At 45.1% G+C, this 10,517-nt stretch overlaps 1 protein-coding gene across 1 annotated transcript; it reads left to right on the forward strand.

Moving 5' to 3' along the window:
• The first annotated feature begins 9,715 nt into the window (after positions 1–9,715).
• LOC110713529 lies at positions 9,716–10,108 on the forward strand. The gene has a single exon (XM_021891976.1). It carries the CDS (start codon positions 9,716–9,718, stop codon positions 10,106–10,108), a length of 393 nt encoding a protein of 130 aa, XP_021747668.1.
• The last annotated feature ends 409 nt before the right edge of the window (positions 10,109–10,517 follow it).

Below are 10,517 nucleotides of genomic sequence, written 5' to 3' on the forward strand. Positions count from 1 at the left end.
CCAAAGAGTTGGCCGAATCCTCATAGATACCGGTAGCTCCTCTGATCTTATCAGCAGCAAGTGCCTGTCAAAGCTGAAATACAAGACTGATTGCATACATCCGGTATCCCACCCTCTTGTAGGGTTTGGAGGAGGAGTCGTACACCCAGTAGGGCGAGTGGATTTACCCATCCGCCTGGGTGAGAAAGGGGAAGGCCATCACATGGTGGTCCGATTCTTAGTGGTTGAGGAACTTTTGGCCTACAACATGATCCTGGGACGACCTACCTTGAACAATTCAAAAGCTGTCATTATCCCATCTCTTATGCTACTCAAATTTGAGAAGGATGATGGAACAGTCGGCTCCCTACGAGGAGATCAGATGATGGCTCGAGAATGCTACCTCTCGGATATCAAGCTCACCGTGGTGGCCGCCGGGCCAAGTGGCTAAAAAGAAGGCGGCAAGAAAAGAAAGGTTGCCCAATTGGGGGCCGAAAGAAAAGAAAGAAGATAGCAATCACTGGCAGAGGAGCGGTCAGATGAATTCCGCCCTTAGCCGGCTGGTGAGCATACGGACTGTGCTAGACGACTCGCGTCCTGAACAGTCAAGGTTGGGACGACTGCTCTTAAAATTCTGGGTGCAGATTTTCACCAACTTTTAAAGGAATTCAAAGACATCTTTGCATTCGAGGTTCAGGAAATGCCAGGAACTAGTCCTGACTTGGCGGTACATAAACTGGCTGTGGATCCAAAAAAGAAGCCGGTCAGGCAAAAGAAGCGGAACCATGGCGAAGAGAGGAGTCAGGCGGCAGCTGCCGAAGTTAAAAAGCTGCTTGATGCAGGGTTCATTCGGCAGTGTTACTTCCCAGATTAGGTTGCAAATGTTTTACTTGTTAAGCAGCCGAATGGTACCTAGCGAATGTGTGTGGACTACATTGACCTAAACAAGGCGTGCCCCAAGGACAGTTATCCTCTGCCCAAAATTGACAGTCTGGTCGACTCAACAGCCGGCCATGCGTTGATAAGCTTCATGGACGCCTACTCTGGTTTCCATCAGATCCCTTTGTGGAAGAAAGATCAGGAAAAGACGGCCTTCGTCACTGATCAAGGGCTATATTGCTACACAATCATGTCATTTGGTTTGAAAAATGCCCCGACCACCTTCCAAAGAATGATTAATATGGTCTTCCTTGACCAAATTGGGAGGAATGTCGAGGTATACATTGATGATATGAGTGTTAAGTCCAAGCTTCAGTCTGGCTACCTGGCGGACCTCCAAGAAACTTTCACTACACTCAGGAGGCACCATGTCATGCTCAATCCCAAGTAATGTGTTTTTGGGGTTGAGTCTGGGAAATTTCTCGGATTCCTCATTAATCAGAGAGGAATAGAGGCAAACCCTGAGAAAGTGCAGGCGGTCATTAACATGTAGTCGCCTCGCACCGTCCGAGAGGTTCAGAAGTTAACAGGTTGTCTGGCGGCTCCAGGAAGATTTCTTAGCCGGTCAGGCGACAAGTGCCTTTACTTCTTTCAGGCAATAAAGAAGAAGGCAAGATTTGAATGGGGGCTAGATGCTGAGGCGGCTTTCCAAAAATTGAAAGTTCACTTACATTCCTTGCCAAGGTTGGTCAGTCCTTTGCCCAAAGAAGTGCTTTACATGTATCTGACAGTTTCTAACCATGCTTTAAGCGCTATCCTCCTTGCTGAAAGAGACGGTTGCCAGCTCCCGGTTTCTTTTGTCAGCCACGTATTGAAAAATGCCGAGTGTAGGTATCCCTTAGTGGAAAAGTTCGGTCTTGCTCTCTTCATGGCCGTTAAAAAATTAAAGCCCTATTTCTTGGCACATGCAGTCGTTGTCTATACAGATCAACCGATCAAGTGGCCACTGACAACCATGGAGTCGTCAGGCCGGATGATCAAATGGGCAATAGAAATTCAGAGCCTCGAAATCACATTCGAGCCCAGGAAAGCAGTAAAGGGACAAGCTTTTGCTGACTTTATTGTAAAGATGACTCGGCCCTCTGATTCTCAAATTTCAGACCAAGTCTGGAAGGTTTACGTGGATGGAATCTCCACCTCAAATGGTTGCAGTCGACTACTTTACTAAATGGGTAGAGGCGGAGGCTGTCAAAGGAATCAAGACGAAGGATGTGATTTCATTCCTTTGGAAAAATATCATCATTCGGTTTGGGGTGCCCATGTCTATGGTTTTTGATAATGGTCCCTAATTTGAGACGCCTGTTCTCAAAAACTGGTTGGGAGACCAAGGCATCTCGCACTGCTTTGCATCAGTCGGCCTTCCACAAGCAAACAGCCAAGTAGATGCTTTCAACAAAATCATCTCAGACGATCTTAAAAAGAAGATTGAACGAGCAGGCGGCCTATGGGCAGATGAACTACCACATGTTCTCTGGGTTATTAGGACGACTGAAAAAGGATTGACTGGAGAGACTATATTCCTCCTTACCTATGGAGCAGAAGTTGTTCTTCCGATTGAACACTATGAGCCGACTCTTCGTGTAATGCTGTATGTCGAAGAGTCGAACTGGGAGTCCATGCGTCTGACTTTGGACTCACTCCCAGAAAGAAGGGGCAATGCAGCCTTGCGCCATGAAATTTACCGCCTGAGAATGACCAGATCATATAACAAAAGAGTATATAGGCGTCCACTTAAAGTGGGTGACTTTGTGTTAAGAAAAATGGAAGCAGTCGGTAAGGCTAATGAATTAGGAAAACTAACACCCAACTGGGAAGGACCCTATCAAATTTATGAAGAGGTTCGAGACGGCACCTACCGCCTGGAAACACCAGACGGCCAACCCTTGCCTCGAACCTGGAATGTAGATAATCTCAAAAAGGATTATTTTTGAATGATGTAAATAGCCAAGAGCTACTAATAAAAGTTCGCTTTCCATTTTGTATTAAGAGGGGCATGCCTACTGGTAAAACACTCAACTACTCTCCATAATTTTTAAATATGCATTCAATAAAGAGGGGCATGCCGCCTGTTCTATACAACCGGCTACTCTCACATACTTAGTTCACCAAGAACTGCCTACGGTCTATGACCAAAAGGATCAGACCAAGCGCCCAGCCAACTGATCAAACTTTTAAAAACTAATCCGACCTGTTCCAAAATCATAGCAGGTGTCCGGCGGCATCCATTCGGATGAAATTCGTCGCAGAGAGCAGCTCCCTTTTGGGTGGAACATTGTTCTATAAACTACTTACACGGCACCTATACGACTGTCCAACAAAGACAACCACGTAGCCGTTTTTGAGATAAGGATAACTCTATCACTAATCCAACGAGTATTAGTGGTTAACATCCGCGACCGACTGTATTACTTGGGATAAGTACAGCCGGTGCTTTTAGAGTTAATAGCCAACAAACATTAGCGAATAAAGGGGTTCAGCCGGCCTCTGCCGTCTGGTACCTCTACTACTCAAACAAGAGTGATGGCGACTAAGTAACATCAATGTTAACTTATAGGCACTCCTTGAAACTTGGTTTAAAATTTAAAAGGTGTTATAGACCGCCTGTTTCTTGAAAAGGAAAATCCAAACCCCTATACTTACAAAATCTGGTAAAGCAAGGGGACTAACCGGCCTATGCCGCCTGGTGCCCTTACTACTCAAGCATAATTATGGCAAGTGAATTAATCATTCTCATACTTGGCCGAATTCAAAGAGTATGACGGGACCGCCTGTCTAAAGGTGGACCAGAGCTCTCGTACCCATAACCCTGCTAGGACGTTTTCTCTTCAAACCAGACATATTTGAAGAGTTGGTTCACAGGACAACTGCTTTTTAGCAAACCAGAACTCAAGCACTTGTTTTACTTTTCCATCTTAAGCTAAGCAAGCCTAACGTATTGACTAAAATATGTTAGGGTATGACTGGTAAAATGGCCGACTGATCGCCTAACCTGGAAATAAGACAACCAGTCGACCAGGGGCGTAGGCGGCCCTTACATTGTCCCTGCTTGCAACTGTCGGCCATGCAAAATAGTCGGTATGACATGCAAGCAGATATCGAAGATCTTTGACACTTAACAAAATTAAAAAGCAAAATTCGAAATCTTGGTGAGCTAAGACGACCAAAATGATGGTCGCCGAAATCATATAAACAGCCAGTCACATAGACTAGAAAAAATATTCAAGACCCCAGCCCCTTGGCCGGGTAAAAAGATACAAAAACAAACGGCACGCAGGCCGAAGGAAAGTTAAGTACAAAGAGCTTCATGGCTGAGGTAGGGTTTCGGTATTGTCGGCCGCCTAAACAAAAAGAGGCGCCTGGTTTTGAGAGGCCTACTTCTTGTTTGTTTCGGCATTAAGGGCCGCTTCTGTAAATGCAACTAACCCAATTGGCTTCAAGGCCACCTCCACCTCTTCCTCTTCTTCTGAGCTGGACTCGTCCACCTAGTCCTCTTCAGCCGCCTGCCTCATGATTTGCTGGTTGTACCTTTCAGTAAAAGCAGCGAAATTCTTCTCCCAGGCGGCATAATGTGCTTTTGGAAATAGAGCTATCCAGGTCATCTTCATGATTTGAGCAGAATCCGCCATCATGGCCTGGGCCAGCTCCATCTTCTCTTTTTCAGCCTTGGCCGAGAGCTCATTAGTAAGGTTCTTTTCCTGTTGGACCAAGCGCTCTTTGACAGAAACCAAGGATTTCTCCAAGGTATTGTATTGAGTCATCTTCAGCTTAAGCGGCTTCAACTCATCTTTAAGCCTCTTAATTGTTGCCTCCAGCTCGTTGTTTCTCTTCTTGGCTGCCTCCAACTCGGTACGAATGTTAGCAGTGGCCTGCGCCTGATAATAATGAATATCAGTTGTCAAAAATTCATTTTGGGAAATTTGAAACATTGCCTTATCAACGTCAGAGGCTGCCATAGCCTTAGTAGCTTTTACCTCCTGCATCAAAGACAAAACGGAAACATCAGGAATGTGAAAAAAGTTATATAAGAAATAAACAAGTCTAGCAGAGCGAGCTATACCTCGTGGCGGCCGAGTTAGAACGAGTGGTGGGTTCCCCATACTTTCTCCAAGGTATTGTATTGAGTCATCTTCAGCTTAAGCGGCAGGAGAGTCAGAAGCAGTCCGCTTCTGTTGCATTATGGAGGCGCGCAGCAAAGCAGCCGCCTTCTTTAAAGTAGAGATCTGGTCCATGGCTTCAGCTACAAATGAGAGCCACAAAAGTTAGAAAAATTTCCAAACAAATCAAAATGAAGGGTGCATATTTTCAAGTGACCGAATAACTCTGAGGACCGACTGCTAAGGCCGCAAGCGGCTAGTAAAAAACTCGTCATAGATCCATTGAAACTCTGGGACGCAGTTTTGGGGCACCTGCTCTCGTACCCAAATGGTATAGTTTGCCCTAATTTCTACCTTGAACAACCCTCGGTTCAGGATCTCTTCCCTGGCCTTGAGAGGAACGCGCGGCATGATGTGACCGCCTGCTAGAAGAGGTGGATCCTTGTTCCACCTATTGTAGCGTTGGTTCAACAGGCGGTCGGGACTTGAAATGATGAGGAAGGTGTTTCTCCAATCCTTCCATTTGTTCTCTTTTCCCTTGGTCATATGGTAGCCCTTGTGCCTCGTTTTATTTGGTACCAGCTGGTACCGCTTGCTTTGGGAGTCCGGCTGAGGTATTTCATGTGAGCGAACGCCTCGAAGTTCGGCTCTACCCCGTGCATTTCACATCCGGCTACATAGCCCAGGATGTTGAACCAGGAGTTAGGGGCCAATTTCCAAAGCCCCACCTCGAACCCATCGAGGATTTGTTGAACAGTCGGATGCAGAGGAAATCGCAATCCAGCTTTGATGGCCGCCTCATAACAGCCAAAGCAGGCGTCCTTATAGCTGGAGCCCTGAGGCCAGACAACGGTGTCCTCACCATCCGGCACAAATATTTGATAATTCGGACCCATTGTGTGGTCCGAAAGGAAAGTCTCTTTTCGCTCATTCATGGCCTTAATTAGGCCCTTGGAAACGTGGAAGTAATATGGAGGGTTCAACTCCCTATGAGAGGCGGATGTCTCCAACCAGCCTTCCCCCTTTTTTGCCGCATGAGAGTCTCTCGCCTCAAGTAATCGACTGTGCCTCTCTTCTAAGCTTATAGAGAGGCGGCTCAACGAACTAGAGCTGGACTCACTATCACGGGAGTCCGACTCTTCCCCATTTCCTAAAGAGGCCGACCCCTCTTGTTCTTCGGGGGTCACCTGTCGACTGGCCAGGTTAACAGCAAAATGGGAAGGAACTACCTTAGCTCCCTCCTTAGAGCTCTCGGTAGAAGGGTCGCCTTAGGTCCCTGTAGTATCAGGCGACTGGTCCGATGTTTCACTAATCGGAACCCGGAAAGAGGAGCCATCAGAGTTTTCTATTCTCTTGGTTTTCTTTGTTCATGCCATACTGTCCTGCATAGATACAAAGACAGTTGGATTCCGGGACTTGCGCAAAGTTTGAATTACCACAGGGCATTCGGCACCCCTAGTCCTAGACTCAGCCGTCCCCGGTGATCGGCTGATTGCTAACCTAGGTCGTGCCGGATGCTTTTGAGGTCTCATTTTTAAAAAGAAAGAAAAAGTACAAAAGCAAAGAAGAATAAAGGAGCAGACGGTTACCTGAAACTTAAGTTCTGAAAAAAGCTTGAATGAAGTAGGCGCCTAGTAAAACAGTCGTCCTGGTAGGTCAGAAGTTGCAAAGTGTCAGAGCTCAAGTTCAGGGGTCCGAGAGTTCTCTTGAAAAAGTTCGCAAATGTGAACAAATGACTTGGTCAACATCCCTTTATATAGAACAAAAGAGAAAGTCAAGAGTCGCCTTCAATTTCAAAAAAAATGAGCGGGAAAAATGCTCGGCCCGTCATGGGGCGACACCTGTACCAGGCAGTCGCCTGTTACAGGCCAACACCTGTCACAGGTGACATGTGAACAGTCACGTGCCACCTGTGAGGGGCAAATGATTAGGGGATTTTTCCCCACCAATCACCATCTGACAAGTGGACCAATCAGGTTCCGCCATGTGTCCGTCACATGGGCCAATAAGAGCCTGCCACGTGTCAAGCGGTGATTCGTCCACTATGGACCAATTATCACAATACACGTGTCCTTCCCATGACACCTTGGATAACCGGCCACCTAGGCCCAATCCGTGGAAAAAGCCCAGTCAGCCTTGGGTTTAACCTAAACCTAGGAATTGGCACGCATCCCAAGGCATATAAATATGCACGTTAATCCTCATTAAGGGGGATTACGTTCATTAATTACTCTCGCCTAGAGAAAAACACTTACCTTTCCGCATTAATTACTCCTTAAACAAGTACTAACTTGACCGTCGGAGGCGGAGCTCCACCCACCCAGAGTCTCCGTTTGTTTTGCAGATACAGGCGTCCGGTTCTACTCTCGGAATTGTAACTCTCCCGCAGGACATCAGAAAACCCCGAAACAAGCCTCAAATGAGGTTGAACCCTAACCTCCAAGAGGTTGTCGAGAAAGAAATCTTGAAATTGCGTGAAGCGGACATAATCTATGCTATCTCCGATAGCAAGTGGGTTAGCCCGGTTCACGTGGTTCCAAAGAGAGGTGGAATGACCATCGTTAAGGGAGAAGGAGGAGAGGAAATCTCCACTCGGACGGTGACCGGGTGGAGAATGTGCATTGATTATAGGAGGTCAAATAAAAATACAAAGATGGACCATTTTCCACTCCCCTTCATGGACCAAATGTTGGAGAGACTCTCTAACCATGCTTTCTTTTATTTCTTGGATGGATATTCCGGGTTTTTCCAAATCCTTATCCATCTAAATGATCATGAGAAAACTACTTTCAAATATCCATATGGAACATTTGTATACTGAAGAATGCCATTTGCCATTCGGGTTATGCAATGCTCCTTATACTTTCCAACGATGCATGACTTCCATTTTTTCCGAGATGCTTGAAAATAAGATTGAGGTATTCATGGATGATTTTAGTGTTGGTGGCTCGTCTTTTGACAGATGTCTTTATAATCTTAAAAAAGTTTCGAAAGGTGTCAAGAGACGAGTTTGGTTTTAAATTGGGAGAAATGCAATTTTATAGTCAAGGAGGGTATTGTACTAGGCAATAAAGTATCAAAAAAGGGCATTGAGGTTGATTTTGCCAAGGTTTCGGTGATTGTGAAATTGGCCCCTCCTACATCCGTTACGGGAGTGAGAGCTTTTCTAGGGCATGCCGGTTTTTACCGGAGGTTTATAAAAAACAACTTCATCAATCGCCAAACCTTTGACAAAATTACTCAAGAAAGATGTTGTGTTTAAATTTGATGAGGCTTGTCTTGAGGTATTTCAAAAACTCAAGGAAACTCTCATTTCCTCTCTTGTTGTGCAAGCTCCGGATTGGAGCTAGCCTTTTGAGCTAATGTGCGATGCGAGTAATTTTGCAGTAGGTGCGGTGCATGGGAAAAAGAAAGAAGGAAGATCTCCTGTCATCTACTATGCAAGTAGAACACTTGATGAAGCTCAAAAGAATTACACAATGACGAAGAAGGAAATTCTTGCGGTTGTGTTTGCCATGGACAAGTTTAGGTCCTATATTATATTCTCCAAAGTGATTGTGTACACGGATCATATAGCAATTCGCTATCTTATGACCAAGAAGGAAGCTAAGCCACGTCTCATCCGTTATGTTCTTTCGCTCCAAGTTTTTGACACGGAGATGAAAGATAAAAAGGGAGCGAAGAACTATGTGGCGGATCATTTGTCTAGGCTTCCTTTTGAGAACAAGGAGGATGTGCCAATCAACGAAGAAGTAGGATTTGAAACTCTCATGGCTATGGCTTCAACATCTAGCCCGTGGTATGCGGATATAGCCAATTATCTTGCTTGCGGGGTCATTCCCCTGGAGTTTTCTTCTCAACAAAAGAAGAGGTTTTTTAATGAAGTGAGGAGGTACTTTTGGAATGACCCCTATTTGTTTAAGTAGTGTGGAGATGGCCTCTTGCGGAAATGTGTTCCGGACCACGAGATCGAAGGAGTTCTTGAGCATTGACACTCATTACCGTGTGGAGGACATAGAGGAGTTGATAAGACGATGGCAAAGATTTCTCAATCTCTCTAATGTTGGCTAACGATGCATAAGGTTGCCCATAAGTTCGTTTCATGATGTGACAAGTGCCAAAGAAGTGGTGGCATAACCAAAAGGGATGAGATGCCTCAACAAAACATTTTGGAAGTTGAGCCATTTGATTTTTGGGGTGTCGACTTTATGGGGCCTTTTATCTCTTCATGTGAGAATTTTTATATCTTGGTAGAGGTGGATTATGTTACTAAGTGGGTTGAAGCTATACCCTCCCCTACCAATGATCATAAGGTTGTGCTTAAATTTCTCAAGAAAATCATCTTTCCGCGGTTCGGGGTTCCTAGTGTGCTAATTAGTGATGGAGGCTCCCACTTTACTAAAAAGCAATTCGAAGCTTTTCTTAAGAGATATGGGGTTAATCACAAAGTTTGTCTACCTTACCATCCTCAAACCCAAGGGCAACTGGACATTTCAAAAAGAGAGATCATAAACCTTCTCGAAAGGATAGTGAACAAGTCTAGGAAGAATTGGTCCCTTAAGCTTGACGACACGGTTTGGGCCTTGCGGACGGCATACAAGACTGCAATTGGTACAACCCCTTATCGGTTAGTCTATGGGAAGGCTTGTCATTTGTCGGTTGAGTTAGAGTAGAAAGCTTGGTGAGTAATCAAGGAGCTAAACATGGATATGTTGTTGGCCGGTGAGAAGAGATTGCTTAAACTCAACGAGCTTGAAGAGCTTAGATATGATGCCTACGAGAACTCGAGACTATACAAGGAGAAAACCAAGAAATGGCACGACCAACATATAAGGAACAAGAGCTTCATGGTTGGATATAAGGTGTTGTTATTCAACTCTAGGCTCTGTTTGTTTCCCGTAAAGCTCAAGTCCAAATGGTCGGGACCTTTCGTGATTTCAAGGACTACTTCTTATGGGTCTTTTCAGTTGGAGGCGGGAGACAATAAGTTCATGGTTAATGGTCATCGTTTGAAGCACTACTTTTGCAAGGATGAAGTTGGCTTGATAGAATGTACAAGGCTTGATCAATTAGATCCTAAGCCACCTCTTGGATGATGGTTTCTCATGGTCAAGCTAGTGACCTCATAAAGAAGCTCTTCTCTGGAGGTAATCCGAGTTCTCAAACTCTTTTGGTCATGTACTTCTTTTATTTAGTCCATCTTGGTTAATTTCTCTCTAGATTCTTATTGCGTGCTTTTTTTTTTCTTTTTTTTAGGCACTTGAATCTTTGGGCATTTAGTTTACAAATTTGAGAATGAAGGTGTTAAAGGGGAGATTGCAATTGGATTTTAGTCTCAAGTCTTAAAGCGTTTATTGTGTTTCTAGAGATGCCCTAGAGGTGCCCAGGAGAGGGCTCTCCATGAAGACCCGCGGGCGCGGCAATATGGTTCTGCAAATTTTCGCCCTTTTTCCTGAGCATTTCCGAAATCCCTTTTTTCCCCAAATTTAATTTTTGCTTATTCTT

The sequence above is a fragment of the Chenopodium quinoa genome, unplaced genomic scaffold (assembly GCF_001683475.1).
Source record: "Chenopodium quinoa cultivar QQ74 unplaced genomic scaffold, ASM168347v1, whole genome shotgun sequence".
NCBI classification, from domain to species: domain Eukaryota; kingdom Viridiplantae; phylum Streptophyta; class Magnoliopsida; order Caryophyllales; family Amaranthaceae; genus Chenopodium; species Chenopodium quinoa.